Raw genomic sequence first — 18,066 nt, 5'->3', positions numbered from 1 at the left:
AATTAGTTCAGCTTATATTCAGAATAGGTTATTGTTAAATATTTATTCATTTTTTAAAAAAATTATTTTTTCGAAAATAATCAAAACTAAACACACCTTGAAATTGTCTACAAACATAACTATTCTGGTCGTATATAATCTTCAATTGAGAATCTAACGTAATTTATGAGGTTTTTTTTTTTTTTTTTTTTTTTTTTACAAGAGCTATTTTATTTATGTGTGATAAATATTGAAACTCGCTTAATTTTTTTATTTACACTTTTACACTTTTAGAAATATTTAATTGTTCATTTTTAAACTATTCTTACTTTTTTTTTTTTTTAACATAAATACCAATTAGAATTTAGAAAACAAACTACGTGAAAGGGTGACATGTTTGTACCTCCTCCTTCTTCTTCCCTTGCCTGAAAGTGCAGATGCCACAAAACCCTAAAAAACACCCCCAGAACCAGAAGCAACGAAGTGGTTATGAATAGCATAATCACAATCCTAAAGAGCAATGAGAAACCATTACAGAGACTGCAACCCTTCATTCCCCACTTGACCCTACCACTCATAATCTCCATTCTCTCCTCGAAGCACCTCCACTCTTACCCAACTACCCTCCTTTCCTTCTTCAAATGGTTCCAAAGCAACGCCCCTTCCCCAGAACCCCTTCTCACCTTCCTTCATCCCCTCCTCTCCCGCCACAGGTTCTCCGACGCTAAGTCCCTCCTCCGCAACTTCATCTCCTCCGATCGCCGCCACGGCCTCCACTCCCTCCTCCTCCATCCCAATGGAAGCCTGCCCACCATCTCAAAATCTCTTCTTGACACCTTCATTGGTGCCTACGTCCAAGCCGGTCAACCCTACCTTGCTTTTCAGATCTTCAAGAAGATGAAGCGCCTCCGTTTACGACCCAATTTGCTAACTTGCAACACACTCCTCAATGCCCTGGTTAGGTCCTCTTCCTCCCACTCTATTCTCTTGTCTAGGCAAGTTTTTAAGGATGCTCTTCAGCTCGGTGTCAATCCCAACACCAACACTTTTAACATATTGATATATGGATATTCCACTGATAATAAGTTCAATGAAGCTGTTGAGTTGATGAATCAAATGGGTGAGTTTAGGTGTTTCCCTGATAATGTCACTTATAACACCGTGTTGGATGCGCTCTTTAGAGAAGTCAGTTGACCAAGGTGCGGAAAATGTTGCTCAGAATGAAGAATAGCGGGTTGATTCCGATTAAGAACACATATAATATCTTGGTTCATGGGTATTGTAGGTTGAAATGGTTGAAGGAAGCTGCCGAGGTTATCGAGTTGATGACGAGGAATGATATGTTGTCGGATATTTGGACTTATAATACAATTTTGGACTTATAATACAATGATTAAGGGTTTGTGTGATGAAGGGAAGATTGATGAGGCGATTAGGCTCAGAGATGAAATGGAGAATTTGAAATTGATTCTGGATGTTGTTACTTATAATACTTTGATTGATGGATGTTTTGAGCATCGGGGCAGTGTGGAGGCATTTGAGTTAGTTGAGGAAATGAAGGTAAAGGGAGTCAAGCCGAATGCAGTGACTCACAATATAATGGTGAAGTGGTTCTGTAAGGAAGGTAAGATCGATGAAGCAAGCAACATCATAGTGAAGATGGTGGAAAGTGGGATTTCTCCTGATTGTTTTACTTATAATACTATGACTAATGGTTATTGACTTATTGTAAAGCGGGAAAACTGGGAGAAGCATTTAGGATGATGGATGAAATGGGAAGGAAAGGATTGAAAATAGATATTTCTTCTCTTAACACCATATTACACACTTTGTGCTTGGAGAAGAAGCTTGAGGAGGCATATGAGTTAGCTGTAAAGGCCAGGAAGCGAGGTTATATTCTTGACGAGGTAACCTATGGAACTCGAATCATGGGATACTTTAAGGATGAAAAAGAAGATAAAGATTTGAAGCTTTGGCATGAGATGAAGGAGAAGGGGATTGTTCCTAGTGTTGTCACTTATAGCACTGTAATCAGAGGGCTATGCCTGTCTGGAAAAACTGGTCAAGCCATAATAAATTGAATGAGCTTTTAGAGAAGGGTTTAGTCCCTGATGAAGCTACATATAACATAATCATTCTTACTGCTGGGAGGGAATTGTAGAGAAAGCATTTCAGTTCCATAACAAAATGGCAGAGAACTCATTCAAACCAGATATCTTTACATGTAACATTCTTCTTCGAGGACTTTGCAGAGAGGGCATGTTGGAGAAGGCTCTTAAACTTTTTATCACATGTATCTCTAAAGGGAAGCACATTGATGTAGTTACATACAAACATCGATATCCTCCCTTTGCAAAGAAGGGAGACTTGAGGATGCGTTTGCTCTTATGACTGAAATGGAGGCTAAAAAATTGGGGCCTGGCCGGTATACTTATAATGCCATCATTAGTGCACTTACTCATGCTGGTAGAACTGAGGAAGCAGAGAAGTTGAGGTCAAAACTTGTAGGGAGAGGGCAAGATGTGAAAACTCATGACACTTCCCAAGAGCTTGGCTCAGGTGATATGATGTACTCAGAGAAAATAAGTAATTTGTGTACTCAAGGGAAGTACAAAGGAGGCAATGAAACTATTTCAAGAGACTGAGCAGAAAGGAGTTAGTTTAAATAAATATAATATATCAAGCTAATGGATGGGCTCTTGAAGAGGCGAAAAAGCATATCGAAAGTTGTTTGATCAGATTGACACAATAAGTTGGCTTGGTATTTATTTTGGCATTTGGATTTATGATGCCAATAATGCTGAATTATGCTGTAGAGGCGGTGTGGTGATGGCATTTAATGATTTCATGTAAGTATCTTTTTTCCTATATAATAAATAGTTAATCTTCTTTAGCTTTTGTGACTATTTAGCCAACATATTTTATGTGGTCTTTGCCTAACTGTTCTTGTCTTTCAGGGAACCTTTAAATGGAATCTGTAGTTCGAGTTTAAAGGAACTTACCCATTTCTTAGAGAGATGTTTATGCGTTATAATGTGCGGGAACAGAGAATTGCTTTCTTCTTCGTGTCACTTCTTTTACTCTCTGCAGAAGGGGAGGAGAGAAAGGTAAGTATTCGTTGCTTATGATACTATATATTCTTTTGTTGGCTGGATAATTGGCTCATAGTAGAAATGTAGACTTGGTTGTCTGGTGTTATTTTTTCTCTTTCTTCTATTGTAAAATGTGCTACTTCTTCTTCTTGCTTCCATATCAGTCTTAGATTGATGTGCTATTTTTAATGGATTATGACAATCAAAATGTATTTTTCTATTCAAATTATGGATACTGATGTATTAATATTATTTAAAAAGGATAAAAATACGGACTATCATTTCCCTCTAAGTACTTGAACAAAAGCTGTAAATATTTGTACATAGCTCCTATTAATATTCGATTCATGGTCCTCTCATTGACCCTTAATGAGTGTGCTTCTGTCTCCTACTAATGCCCATATAGAAACTTGTCTTCACTCATGTTATGGCGGGGTACTTTGTATGCATCCCTTGGCGTCTTTGTCTGGAGCAGGCATTTTCATGGTCTTTCTTTAGTGTTCAACACATAGGTTTTTTCCCCCGATTAATTCTACTTGGTAGCCTGGTAGGCATATAGAGGGATTGGAGAACTATCTTGTTTTAATGACTTTGTTTTCATTTTGCTCTTCAAGAACCATTGTTAGTCTGTATTGATGTTAACTTTTGAAAGAATGGAGAACTATCTTTCCCAAGAACCATCCTTTTGTTTAACAATATCAACAGTTATGATCGAAATGATGTAATACTAACTAGCTTTTAAGATTCCAAATGCAAGCTCTTCATGGCAATTCTTTTCTCTTTTCTTGGGCCACACCTTTTCCCTTTCTTATATTGAATTCTTGTCATTCCCCTCCCTTTTCTCTTTTTTCCCCGGCATATGTTTGTTGCTTTCCTCATTTGTTTAGCATATTATTCATTGTTTTGGTATCTTAAAAGTAGTTTTTAACACTTGCAGTATGACCCACTACATAAACAACGTACCAGAAGACAAACTTCTTGATGTGGAAGAGCAAGAAGAAAGTGATGCTGAGGCAAAATCTGAACAAGGAGAAGATGAAAGTTCAAGCGATGATGACTTTGACAGTGCAGAAGATAGTATATATAAACCACCCCCAAATTGTGATGAATATGATGACGACATTGACGCAGTAGAGGCTTGAAGTAATGGTAGGAATAAAGGTAAAGAGCTCGCATGTGAGGTGCCTCCTAGTACACCTAAAATGTTCCATAATAAAGCAAACAAAACAACAATTGATATCAATCCAGAAAAAAGAATAGAAGAGAGCATACATCAATGCCAGTCAGACCTACTAGACCTGAAGGTGGTGTTAACCCAATACGTGTAATATCCTGAGGAGTTTGTCAACCTAGTTGACTTTGATGAGGAGGATACTGCTACGATTTAAGGATGAATAGAAGTATGGGTATGTTATTGAATTGGAGATGGAGTGCAACAGTTTAGGGGTGTTTAAAAGTGCCGTGAAGGACTGCAAATGGCAAATATATTGGGTGAAACACACACATTCTCACCTGTCCATCCATCATTATTCGTCTGTCCCCAGTTAAAAAATTGCTTTACTCGTTAAAATTCCATGTATAAGCTATTGAGCTCCATTGCAGATTTAACTGATCCAACCAACTTTTCAGGTTATCAAGCAGATGGTAAAATGGGAAATCTGGCGCCCCCAAAACAGAGTTTGATATTTCCTCAACCTTTTATGGGTGAGAAAAAAATTGTAAGAGTTTTCTTTAATTAAATGATGATTTTAAGGCTTAGATTTGCCACATGGGGGGAGACACTCCTTGTCTGGTTTAAAGCAACCTCAAATGCAAATGAAGAATGTATTAGCTACTAAGACTCAAATATTTATTGATTAATTCAAGTGTTCTTGTCTTCTTGATATTCATCAGGGCATTACCATAAAGAAGAATAAGAATCTGTTCCTTTCCTGTGCACGTAGTCTTCATTTCAAATGTCCAATTCCAAAATGGACACCGCCACTTGAACTTTCAACGAAGCGGGCAAAGTATCCACACCTGGTCTAAAAAATAAATATGGTCATGGAAGGGAGAAGTTCTTAAATACGCTGCACTTTCAACGAAGCGGGCAAAGTATCCACACCTGGTCTAAAAAATAAATATGGTCATGGAAGGAAGAAGTTTTTAAATACGCTGCTTCTATATATATTCAAATCTTAACCATTGATCTCCGTGCATTCAACGGTTGAGATTTATTGAGAATTAAAAATTAATTAATGAGTGAGATCTAATAAATTTTAACCATTAGATGCAGAAAATCAATGATTAAGATTTGGTATAAGATTTATTATTCTTACACAGGTGTAAGATTTATTATTCTTACACCGGTGTATGTAAGATGATCCTGCTCCTATATATAACTCTGGAGTCAAATGATATCTCTTTATTTATATATATATATATATATGTGTGTGATTTCCAAGGTCAAAATTATCTTGTGTATTCAATGTGTCACCAATTTTATGTAAAATTTATTGAACTATGCTGACCAAAATAAATATTTTACCATGTCCACCTATTTTAGATAGACTTCCATCTTGTCATGGGAGAACAGTTTGGGAAACACGTGGCTTAAAAGAATAAGTGGCGGATGAGCGAAGCAAGCTTTGAGAATTATGAAGACTGTCATTGACAACAGAGAATCTCTTCAGAGTATAATATTTGCCAACAACAAACTCGTTAATGGAGAATAACCATACTTTTTTTCCATATCTCTCTTCCTCCCCCAATTCTCTCTCTCTCTTTGGATTTATAGTACTCATCCAAGGGGCCATGGATGTACCAGCAAAGCTTCTGCAATATAGATACCATATCTCCATAGCAATAGCAATTTCGCTATCCTTTTCCTTGATGTTATATGCGGCCCCACCAATTCTGACCATTCTGACGTATTTTTGGCCTTTGTTTGCTTCCACAACTGTATTCTTGGTTGCAATAATAGCCTTTGGAGGCGTTTCCAAATTCTCAACTGAAGCTCATGGTGAAAAAGTTGCAGAAGGGCTCTTGGATTACGTAGCAGGCATGCCAGAACATACAGAGGAGGCTCAAAACTTCTAAAGTGCAAGAAGGGTGTTCGAGTTTCAGACTTAGTATAAATAGAGGAAAACCCTTTCATGTCCATAACAATGATCAATAATATCTTGTTCTCTGTATCCATTTCATTCTCAAATGACAGTTGTATCAATTGAATGAGTTTAATGAATGTCACAGCAATATGAACGAAAATAAAAGCATAAACTTCTGGAATTGGTAAGTGTAAAAATTTCTATAAAAAAAGCATAGCTTCTTGTCCCCTTCCTTTGTATATATACTATTCTCAAACATCCATCTCAATTAAATGGTAAGTGAAGCCCATCAATGATTTCTTAAGTCTTAGCCACAAGATCTGGTTGAGACGAGGATAATATTACTGTAAGAAGAAAATTTTAAGCTAGAATGGATAATGTAATTCATAAGATATGGACTTTATGTCTTACGAGCAGCTAGATGCATGACAAACTTAATAAAGTTCTCTCCAATGATGATAAATACTTAAATTAGTAAATAAAATTTAGCTTCTGATGCATGATCTCGTTGTTTCTATCCTTCATCTTCCACTGTGACAAATCTTCTTCTTTTTGAGAATTTTTTTTGGTGAAATAGAAAATATTTTATACAGCATCAACCTAATTAAGTGGCCCTGCATTTTCTAACCATTCCCTTTTTTGAGTTTATTTACCTTCCATTCAGTATTCTATACCTAGATAACCAGTTACATACGCCAAAGTATGTAAATTGGCATTCATGTCCATGCTTTTCAAGTCTTCAGGCCATTAACAGTGAAAGGAGAGTAGGTGACTGCATATTTTATTCACCTTCACAATAAAAAATGTAATTCCTTACAACACTATGCTGTGGTCACACGGATTCACTTATGGTCATCAGCTTGCGTTCAATTCCACAAGTGAAACATGGTTGCGGAATTTTTTGTTTGGATATAAGCTCTTGTTAACTCAATCTTCATGCTACCCTGGAAACCCATGAAGCATCTGTCCATGCACAATATATATACAACCAGATTTTAATTTTACTAATCACTTCCTATTTAAAGTATGAGAGTCCAAAGAGGTTAATCTGAATATTAAATTACCACGGTTGTCTTTAGTTTCACTTTGTTAATATATTGATTGCTAAGTTAGATTGGTGGAACATTAGCTAAGATTGGTGACCTGTTGCATGTGAACCAGCTCCAGTGATGAATGATCACTTAATTATACATTATTATAGATAATTATAGGTAATAGTTTTCTCATGCAGTAGGAGATAATAATTATCTCCTACTGACTCATTTGTATAGTTGGGGTTCACTTTGAAGGGAAAAGAGAAAAAAAAGTAGAGTAGGACTCATCTTGAATTTGTGTGTAGGAGATAGATTTTTTTCTATGTAACATAAGAATAATAAATCCCATAAAAGAATGTATTAAAAGTTTGAAACGTTATGCTCTTTCGCTAAGCACCGTCTCAACTTCATCGGATCTTAGTACCAATTTTGGCTACCCTTGCGGGGGGAAATGTGCGCCACTATAGTTTCTCATGAAATGAGAAGGATATGAATTAGATGTTCTACTGTATAAAATGTAAACTAAAATTCATGACTTAGTAGACAAGTATAGGGTTAAGATGATTCAAAATATCTAAGATCAGCTTCTGTCAGAGCTCCTGATTTATCACAATCTAGTTTTCTAAAAATCTCCATCACAACTGAAATATCTTCTTGGCTGATCTTTCCCATTTCCTTCAACTTGTATACAACGAACTCTGCAGCACTGAGATAACAAAAATGTTGAATGTGAGCATTTGATGGCTAGGTCCAGCTAATTATTGAAGCTATCTATCGATGCTGGAAAAACTGGGTATCATAAATATGAACTTACTGTATCTCTCAGTGCAAATAATAGAGAGAAAAAGAATCCATATATAAGCAACCAACTATCTTTTTTTTATTACCATCAACATTACCTAAAGTACTCGTATTGCCTTACCTAACAGCTTTGTCTCCATCAAGATCTGCTGCCTCAAGATCAAGGAGTGACAATTTTCGTGCAAGAACCATTTTTGCCAGTGATTTTTGTCTCTCTTCAGTATATAGTTCAGCAAGATAGGCAAAAGACTGAGCTAAGCAAATGGTGCTGCTCAGTATCCAGAACACAGCAAAAGTACGACCAACAGTAGTGGAGAAGCTCTTATCCCCATAACCCAAAGTAGTGACTGTGGAACAAACACAATAGAGGGCATCCACAAAATCTAGATTTTCAATAAAATACAGAAAAATAGTTCCTACTACCATAAGCAATAAAAAGGTGGATGCTGCCAGCATGAATTTGTATTTGGCTTTGTTAGATTCAATCTCTTTGGAAAGCTCTTCTAAACCAACTTTTCCACCTTTGTAAATAGCTCTAACAAGCAAGATTTCCTGCTTTTCAACAATGTAATCTGCTGCCTTGCTAAGAATTAACCCACCAAGAGCCATGCCAGTGAATACATAAATGCAGGCAAAAAGTTTTGCCACTGAACTATTGGGTACAAGATCTCCATATCCAACAGTAGTCATAGTCACAACACAGAAGTAAATGGCATCAAGAAACCCATTGGTTTTTATACCCTCGATTTGATAACTTGTGAGAAAGAAACATAGGGTACCTCCACCTAGGTAGGCAGCTAACCACAATAACACAGGCTTGAAATGGAATTCTGCTTGTGGTTTTGTAGCTATATATTGAAGGTGTAAAGGGTTTTGGACAACATTTTGTTCTTGGATATTGATCTCTGTCCCTGAAGCACTGCCACGCCGGGGTCTTCTTCTCTGGAGGTCACTCTTATCGTTGAGATGAGAATGATCTCTTGGCTCTGAAAGCAATGACTCTTGTGCCTCATCACTACCCATCAACTTACTAAAAAAAGCTTCATATATTAGCAGGCCACCTGAAAGTTTGAAGTTCCAAGGGACTTAATTTGCTCCTACCATGTTCCTGATTTATGAAACTACTAGTAGTAGAGTCACTTACAATAACAACATTATGGATAAAAAAATTTCCTGCTAGAAGTTATCTTTCTATATTCTTGGTTAAGTGTTTATTCAAATTTTAAATGGTCAATAGTAAATTGATTGCCTAAACCGGTTTCCTTCCTCTCCAATGACCTAATAATTTGCTATTTGAGATAGTTCTGTGATTTTTCTAATTGTTAGCGAAAGTTACTCCATAGAACATAAGGAAATACTATGAAATGCTCAATTCTCTTGTGCTATAATTAGTAGATCAAATTCGCCTTTAGTTCATCATAGAAGCTAATGTATTGACAGACTAATCTAAAGAAAATTAAGGGCTGGAATGTTGTTCCTCTGCCTATAAACTATAGGCTATACTATATAAATCAATCTAAAGTCTGAAGAGAGGCTAACCAATACATTAATTTCGACTGAATGAGAAAACACAAAGGTAATTGTTCTTAAGACGTACTATACCTGGTAATGTTTCTTGGCCAGTATAAACTGTGGGGACAGTATCATTTCAGTTTTAAAATACACACAAAGAAATACTGTAACAACCAATTGGTACAAAACAAGAACAAAATAGATTTTTAGCTACCTGAGAAGGTTGTTTCTAGAAGGTCAACTTGTTCAGATAGGAAATTGATGATCACAATTCTTCAAATTCCGTTAAATTAACCAGAAAGAACAATTCTCTTTTTCTGTTTGAGGAAGTTCAGAGGATTCATGAAAAACAGCCAATAATGTCTCGGATGCTTCCAAATGGACATTTTAACACCTTAAAACGCCTAGTTTCTGTTTTAACCTTCCGATCCATTCACATGCCAAGTGCCACTATCTAGGCAGCGTTCAATAGTTTTTCATTTTTTTGGAACACTTATTCAATACTCTCATTTCACAATTGTGACAACAAATAATAGTATTGTAGCCCCCGAAAATTTATTTAAAATAAAATATTGATAGAACTTTCATTAATTTTATTTAAATTAAAAAATTGGAAAAAAAAATATGTTTGCAAATCATTATTATTATTTTTGTTAGAATTGAGATTAGGTTAACTGCATCCCTTATTAATCGGTGTAGTTAAGTTGACAACACACAAGTGTGACTAAACCCCGACTTGGAATTAGTCAAGTAGTCAGTTCAAAGAATTAAATACCCAAGGAAGGAACCGATTAGTCTCAAATAGATAATTAGATTCGGTATATAAATAAAAAATAAAAAAAATCAGGGGTTACTCTATTCATATTGGCTTCAAGCAATGAACAAATTATCTAAAACCCCTAATTTGTTGGGCTTCAGAGACTAACTGATAGGGCCAGTCAGGACACAATCCATGGCAATTTAGGAAATAGATTCTCACATATGATGTTTGAACATAATATAAATAATCTCAATCATTCATAAATCAACCGGAAATTAAAATAATAATTTCTACTTTCTCCATCATTAAAATTGTGGCTCACTATTGAACAATAACAAAAGGTGAAAAATACTAAAAATGTATAGAAAAACGATGAAGTGGGCTTTAGATATGGTTGGAGGTATATCTAGTATCCATAATCGTAAGCAAACTCAGAAACACCAACCATGGCAGAAAGCACTTGAGAAACAATGTAGATGCTGCCCCCTAAAATAGCAATTATGAGAAATGCAGAAATGGGATTCTTGAGCAGCTCAAATATAGGCTGGACGATGGTATAAATGGCACCTGTGCTGACAGTGAGAGCGTACAGTGCATATCTCCTAACATTGTCCCAAAACTCTTCCACAAGTGGACCTTCAGGACCCAAAGCAAAGGCCTTTTGGTCACTCAGAATCAGCAAAACTCCCACTGAAACAGCAGCTCCCATTATCACAATCCTCGAATACCCTTTTTGATCAGGAACTACATGTTTCACCAATGATCTCGGTGCATCATGTTCCACACCTGTTGTGTGTTTGAGGGTGATTGAACGAGTTGGAGTAGTATGTTGTCTCACATTTGAAGGTGAGTGTTTCAATGTTTTCCCACATGATATAACAAGTTTGATGGGTTTGAGAAATAATGGAGGATGTGAAGTGGAACAAGAGGGGTTGGATGGGCTTGGAATGTGGAGCTTTGATCCCAGGCTAAGATTTTTCATCTTCTTCCCCTTCTCACAGTCACAGCAATACCAATTGTGGATGGAAATGAAGGTATTTACAAACAATAACCTTATCTTCGTGTGTAATGTTTGATACCTTATCTTGTGTTGTGGGGTTATCTGCCAATGCCATGAAGCACACAGCCCACAGTGGGACCCTCCGCAAGACTCCCGGCTCCCACTTTAAATTTAGGTGGTGTTTGGTACGAGTATTTGGTATAGAATGATGGAAAAGTAGACTCAGTAATATTTATTTATCATGTTTGGTACGGGTATTGTGAACAAAATGCCAGCAAATTTTTCTACCCGATATTTTCCTTTTGAACTACATTAGAGCAAAAAAAATTTCCCACTTAACCTTTGGTATTTATTTTTTCCTTGATCTTGGATTTTCAAAAAGTAACATTTGATTCACTTTTTCCTTAAAAAAAACAACATTTTGATGATGACTCCCTTGGCATATTCAAAAAATTAAGGGTATTTTGATAATTTCTTTCATATTTTCATCAATATTATACCTTCAACTAAATATAGCATCAGTAAAATTAACCCAACTTTTCCAGCAAAATTTTGGCCAACCAAACACTTTTGTGTAACTTATCAACGATAAAAAAATTATTACCAAATTCCTACCAATCTTAAAAAAAAATTCTCTCGTGCCAGCAAATTAGTTTTATACCTTTAAACAGCAAATTAGTTTCTCTATTTATTTATTTAATTAATTTTTTGTAATAGTAATCTTTATATTTTTATTTATTGGTATGCTTTTTATAGATAAAGTATTGGTTATTATATTTTTTATTTAAATTTTAGTTTTATACCTTTTATATTAATGTATTGATTCTTATTTTTCAAAAACAAAAAAAAACTAGTTTTTAAAGTATTTTTTTTATTCAGAAAAATATTAGTCTTCCAGATATTAAAATCCTTTAAATTTGATTGAATACCAAATGACTTTTTTATAATCCTTTAAAATCTTAATTGCATATTAAAGTATTTTTTCCAAAAATAATCCCTTAAAATCTTTTAAATCTTATTCCAATACCTACGGTTATCAACTATATAAATCCATAAGAAAAACAATGGATAACAACATTGAATTTTAGGGTTAGAGTTTAATCAAAATTGAAATAAATGATAAAACACCCAAAATTATTTCAGTTGTAACAATACAATGTAGGGAATCATAATAAATTATTTTCTGCCGTGGCTTTACGTGTAACCCAATAGATATATATGAGTTCGATTTTTCTGCCTCCGCTTTACGTGCAGCAGTGACAGATTTTCCATATATATAGGTTAAAGCATTTAATGTAGGAAATCATAACCACTAATTGTCATTGCTGTACGTACAATAAATTTAAATATGATTTTATCTCTCTCTATATATATATAGGGTTATGTTTATCTCATTTTACATGAGATAAACAACTCTCTTACACACACAAAAAGGGATTGGGTTCTACCACTCTTTTTTCTTATGAGGTAGTTTTTTTCCTACAACATAAGAAAAATATATCTCATATATATAGGGCTTATCATTTCTCAAGTTGCCGGAGATAACTTTAACCCCGGCTACTAAATCATAACCATACAAAGATGGATCAATGGTGATAAGGAATAGAGAAAAAGAGAATCATAACCATTCAAAGGTGAATCAATTAATATAAGAAAATAAATAAACAAAACGACGTTATTTTTGGGTGGCCGGAGATAAACTTATCTCAAATTACCGGAGAAATATTTTTTCCATATATATATAGGGCTTATCGTTTCTCAAACTGGTTGAGATAATTTTATCTCCGGTTACTAAATCATAACCGTACAAAGATGGATCAATGGTAATAAAGAAAGAGAACAAAAAAAGAGAATCATAATCATTCAAAGGTGAATCAATTAATATAAAGAAATAAATAAATAAAACGACATAGTTTTGGAAAGGTCAGAGATAAACTTATCTCAAGATGTCGGAGAAATATTTTTCCGATATATATATAATCACGCGCATTAAAAGCAGGAATTGAATGTAATTTAAAAACCATTAAGGAAATCATATATATTCTGGTCAATTAGAAATCATATATATTCTGGTCAATTAGTGGTTTTTAAATTACATTCAATTCCTGCATTTAATGCGTGAGAGTATATATATATATATATATATATATATATATATCAGAATAATATTTCTGTAATTACTGCAGATAAGTTATCTATATTTATTCTCAAACGACGTCATTTTAGGATTAAAAAATTAAATAATTATAATTATAAAGACTATAATAACCTTGAAATAAATTAAAATTACAAAAACATCATGATTTTTGTCCCAAAATGACGTCGTATTAGGCTTACTGCATATAACTTATCTGCAATAGCTACAGAAAAAGGAAACCCTATATATATAAGTTCATTTTTCTGCAAAAAAATGTAGATAAATTATTTACATTGAACCCAAAAAGATGTTAAAATCAAAATATTTTTGTAATTATAATTTATTTCAGGGTTATAATAATATTTTTCATTATAATTTTTTAATCCTTCAACCGTAAACGACAATATTTTGGGTGTGAATGTAGATAATTTATCTACATTCACTGTAAAAATATTAAAGCTTATATATAAAGTCTATAAGTCTTACACTCAATCTTAACCATTGATCCACTTGTATCCAATGACTCATATTATTAGAAAATTAGAGCTATTAGATATAAGTGGGATCAATGGTCAAGATTGAGAATGTAATTTACACTGGTGTAAAATGATCCAGACTTATATATATATATATATATATATATATATATATATATATATATATATGAGTTTAACGGATGTGAAAACATTAAATATGGAGAATCATAACTATACAAAAGTGAAAATAAATATAAAATATTAAATATGGAGAATCATAATCATACAAAGGTAAAAATAAATATAATATTTTTGTTTTCTATAATTAATTTTGATCTCGAAATTCCTTTATTCCACTTAAAACGAAGTAGTTTTTAGATAATTGCATCAATGCTTATAGCAGTCATATTACAAATTATTTTGTCATATATATAGGGATAGGATCCTTTGACACTGTCAAATTTTAAAATTTGACAGCAAATCTCAACCTTTGATCTTCGCCAAACAACTGTTATCATTTATTGAAAATTAATATTAATTAATAAGTTTGATTCTCAATAAATGATAACCTTTGATTGACGAAAATCAAATGTTGGATTTGGTGTTAAATTTTAAAATTTGACACTGATGACAAGGATCCTGCCCATATATATATGTATATATATATATATGTATATATATATATGTGTGTGTGTGTATATGAGGCAGGATCCTTTGACACCAGTGTCAAACACCTCATCTGAGAGCCGTTAGATAAAAAAAGATCAACGACTCTGATTTGTAAGCATGTGATACCATTGATCTTTTTTGATATAATGACTCTCAGATAAGGTGCCAAATTTTAAATTTGACACCGGTGTCAAAGGATCCTACCTCTATATATATATAGGAAAAAATATTTGTCATTTTAAATGACATAACACTCTGTCCTTTTAAGAGAGAGACAAACACAGAAAAAAATTTATTTAAATTTTAAATTAAAAAAACCACTTAATTTCTCTCTCCTATGATTTCCTTTTTTCTGTGTCTATCTCTCTCATAAAATGACATAACTTATATCATTTAAAATGACAAACACCAAACCTATATATATATATATATATATAGGAAGGTTATACTTACAACATTTTTTTCTACAACATCTTACAACCATATCTTAACACCGTTGATTTCCGTCAATCAACGGTTATGATTTTCGCAAATTAAACTCATTAATTAATTATTAATTCACATTAAATGATAACCGTTGATTGACGGAAGTCAACGGTGTTAAGATATGATTGTAAGATGTTGTAAAAAAAAAATTATAAGTATAACATTTCTCATATATATATATATATATATATATATATATATATATATATATATAGGGAAAAATGTTTCTGCAGATAAGTTATCTGCATTTATTCTCAAAACGACGTCGTTTTGATATTGAAATCTTAAAAAATTATAAATATAAAGACTATTATAACCCTGAAATAAATTAAAATTACAAATACACCGTGATTTCTGCCCTAAAACGACGTCGTATTGGGCTTACTGCAGATAACTTATCTGCAGTAGCTACAGAAAAAGCGAACCCATATATATATATATATATATATATATATATATATATATATATATATATTCTTCACGTACAAATATACTTGATATGAGTAAATCAAGAAAGATAAATGTAATGCAGCAATGAAATAAGAGATATATCGACACGGAAACTATGGGTGAGAGAAAAATAAAAATAAACAAAGAATTATATTCTTTCGACCAATACCCAAGAATTCGTATTCCTAGAAATCAACGTTTAAGTAATTCTTAGGCCTCATTCAGAGAATTAGATTCAAAAGGTTTTTTAAGGTCGATTCACAATGAAGACAAAATAGAAAAAATAAAGAGATGAAACAATAATTCAAAAACCATACTTCTATAAACATAAAGATTGTATTTTATATGAAAGTTCTGATATTAAATGTTAAAATATAAGATTTTCATCTATATAAAAATATAATATCAAAAATTTCATAAATTCATACAAAATAATAAATATAATAATTTACAGATTTGAAGCACAAATATATTGATGTGAAAATGTTAAAAAAATATATTTTAATCTACTTCAAACCTTGTGCTAGAAATTTTAGGGCGTTATATATATTTTTTAATGTAACATAATATCTAAGATGATTGTTGAAACCCGATAGGCGATAACAAAATAATTATGTACGAAAGCAGGAAATAGTTATTTATTTCAATAAACGACTAATAAATTTTCATCAAATTCAACGGACAGTTTTTGGTATTTCGATGAGTGAACTTTTAGTCCATAAATAAACAATATAGACCAAATACCAAGTGAATTATTTAGACTCATCCATAGAACAAAAATAACTAACATAGTTCATGCACATGCAATTCTTTACAAGTAGGAATATCCCCATCCCCCGTTTCTCCTATTTATTTCTTTGACCATCGAGTTCGTTTGCCTCTCCGTTTAATTAGACTTAGGCACAGTTAAACGAATAGACAGCTACAAATTTAACTAATGAAACAGGGGAATACAATATTGATAGTGTTTTATGACTCTTATGAGCATTTATCATAGGCACATATTCTAGAAGAAGAAAAGGCAATAGAAAAAGAAAATTAAAAAAAATAGAGAAAGGATTTTTTAAATAATATTAATCATAGTAAGACAACAATGAACCTAACATTGGGGCCCAGAAAAGTTAAAAATGTCCAAAATTTCATTATAAACTTTATAAATAAGAGATAAAACAAGTATGACATTTCCTCTATGACTTGTATATATTGTCACTGAGTATATACATCATCCCTTTAATTAAGCTATTATTCCGTGTACTTTGATCTAATACTTCAAAGGTATCTCTTCGTAAATACTCGAAAGAACCTATCAGATAGTAATGAGCAATTAAAATTTCCATTTCTCCATGAATCTGCTTCAATTGTCCACCATTTTCAAAATCATCATAATTACCGGCATTAGCAATTGCTAACAATTATTTGTCAATAAATTTTACAAGACTTAAATGTTCTCATATGCATATATTAAAATAAACATGAGAGGATGCTATGCATATATTATTCTGTCTTCTTTATTACGACTATTTAAACCCTCATCTCACTAAACTTTCCATATTCAGTTTTCTTCTCTGGTCTTACTCTTCTCTCCCTCTATATTAACATGCATTCCATTTATGCTCTACCTTGCTTCTCTGCAACTCAAATGACATTGCTTAATTTCTTCGGCTTTGCAGGTTACTTGATAGCAGATTGAAAGCATTTCAGTATGAGGGTTGCGTTGAAAAGCATGATCTCGGTGGCCTGGCTCCTGGCCTTTGTCTTAACTACTGTGCTCTTAGGTAACACCTTTGTGACACATTTTACACTAGCCTCTGTACAATTGTGATTTGAAACGTTGCACACATGCACATGCATACTAACCGGGTAATAGACTCGTAAAATAAAATAAGATCTAGATCTATCCTTTGAGGTTTCACATAATAAGATTACGTACGTTTATAGTTTATAGTTTATTGCAATGCAGTGAGCGATTTACCAATTCACAAGGAAGGTGAAAGAGGCGCTGATATTGAAGAGATGGTTTTTTCCACCGAAAACAGGACAGAGATAACCTCTCGGAAACTACTGCAGTTTGCTGGTATGATCAGAACCGTTACATATTTTCAGTGATGTATATATTATGAGTAGAAAAGTTTCCCATTATAAAAATATTGTCTTGTCTTTGAACTTTTTGACTCATATGTAACAATATTGCCACTTTAATAAAATTAAAATTGTTGTCCTAACTATAGTGTATGTAATGTATGTTGTAGATTATGGGAACATTAGCCGTATAGGCAGAGCTTGTTCAAAGAATTATATAAGGATATATCAAAGCCCAATGCCTCCTCTTCCTAGTGGAATTCCTGCGTACAATGTTGAAATCACGAACATGTGCCCAAGTGATTGCAGCATAGCAAATATTCATCTTCACTGTGGATGGTTCAGTTCAGCACGTTTGATAAACCCGAGAGTGTTTAAGAGACTTGGATACGATGATTGCCTTGTCAATAATGGACAGGCCCTTGGCGCCGGAAGAATCATCTCCTTTCAGTATGCCACCACATTCTCCTACCCTCTCTCTGTTTCATCTGTTGTTTGCCTCTGA

The 18,066-nt window shown here is 33.3% G+C and overlaps 3 protein-coding genes and 1 pseudogene across 3 annotated transcripts; 2 read left to right on the top strand and 2 right to left on the bottom strand.

Moving 5' to 3' along the window:
- Positions 1 to 377: 377 nt before the first annotated feature.
- Positions 378 to 5,309, top strand: LOC133286429 (pentatricopeptide repeat-containing protein At2g16880-like; annotated as a pseudogene).
- Positions 5,310 to 7,539: 2,230 nt separating this feature from the next.
- Positions 7,540 to 10,408, bottom strand: LOC133286391 (two-pore potassium channel 1-like). Its single transcript, XM_061483799.1, has 2 exons — positions 8,114 to 10,408; positions 7,540 to 7,897 (listed from the first exon to the last, which is right to left on the bottom strand). Exons 1-2 carry the CDS (start codon positions 9,013 to 9,015, stop codon positions 7,747 to 7,749), a joined length of 1,053 nt encoding a protein of 350 aa, XP_061339783.1. The 5' UTR covers positions 9,016 to 10,408; the 3' UTR covers positions 7,540 to 7,746.
- Positions 10,409 to 10,539: 131 nt separating this feature from the next.
- LOC133286392 (uncharacterized) lies at positions 10,540 to 11,317 on the bottom strand. Its single transcript, XM_061483800.1, has one exon. It carries the CDS (start codon positions 11,244 to 11,246, stop codon positions 10,671 to 10,673), a length of 576 nt encoding a protein of 191 aa, XP_061339784.1. The 5' UTR covers positions 11,247 to 11,317; the 3' UTR covers positions 10,540 to 10,670.
- A 5,762-nt stretch (positions 11,318 to 17,079) lies between these two features.
- On the top strand, positions 17,080 to 18,066 carry LOC133286410 (TPD1 protein homolog 1-like). Its single transcript, XM_061483825.1, has 3 exons — positions 17,080 to 17,152; positions 17,443 to 17,556; positions 17,732 to 18,066. The coding sequence occupies exons 1-3, from the start codon at positions 17,080 to 17,082 to the stop codon at positions 18,064 to 18,066; spliced, it is 522 nt and encodes a 173-aa protein (XP_061339809.1).

The sequence above is a fragment of the Gastrolobium bilobum genome, unplaced genomic scaffold (assembly GCF_033153095.1).
Source record: "Gastrolobium bilobum isolate Gb01-03AN ecotype WA unplaced genomic scaffold, APGP_CSIRO_Gbil_v1 utg16135, whole genome shotgun sequence".
Taxonomy (NCBI): Eukaryota; Viridiplantae; Streptophyta; class Magnoliopsida; order Fabales; family Fabaceae; genus Gastrolobium; species Gastrolobium bilobum.
This window is presented reverse-complemented; position numbering and strand designations above follow the sequence as displayed.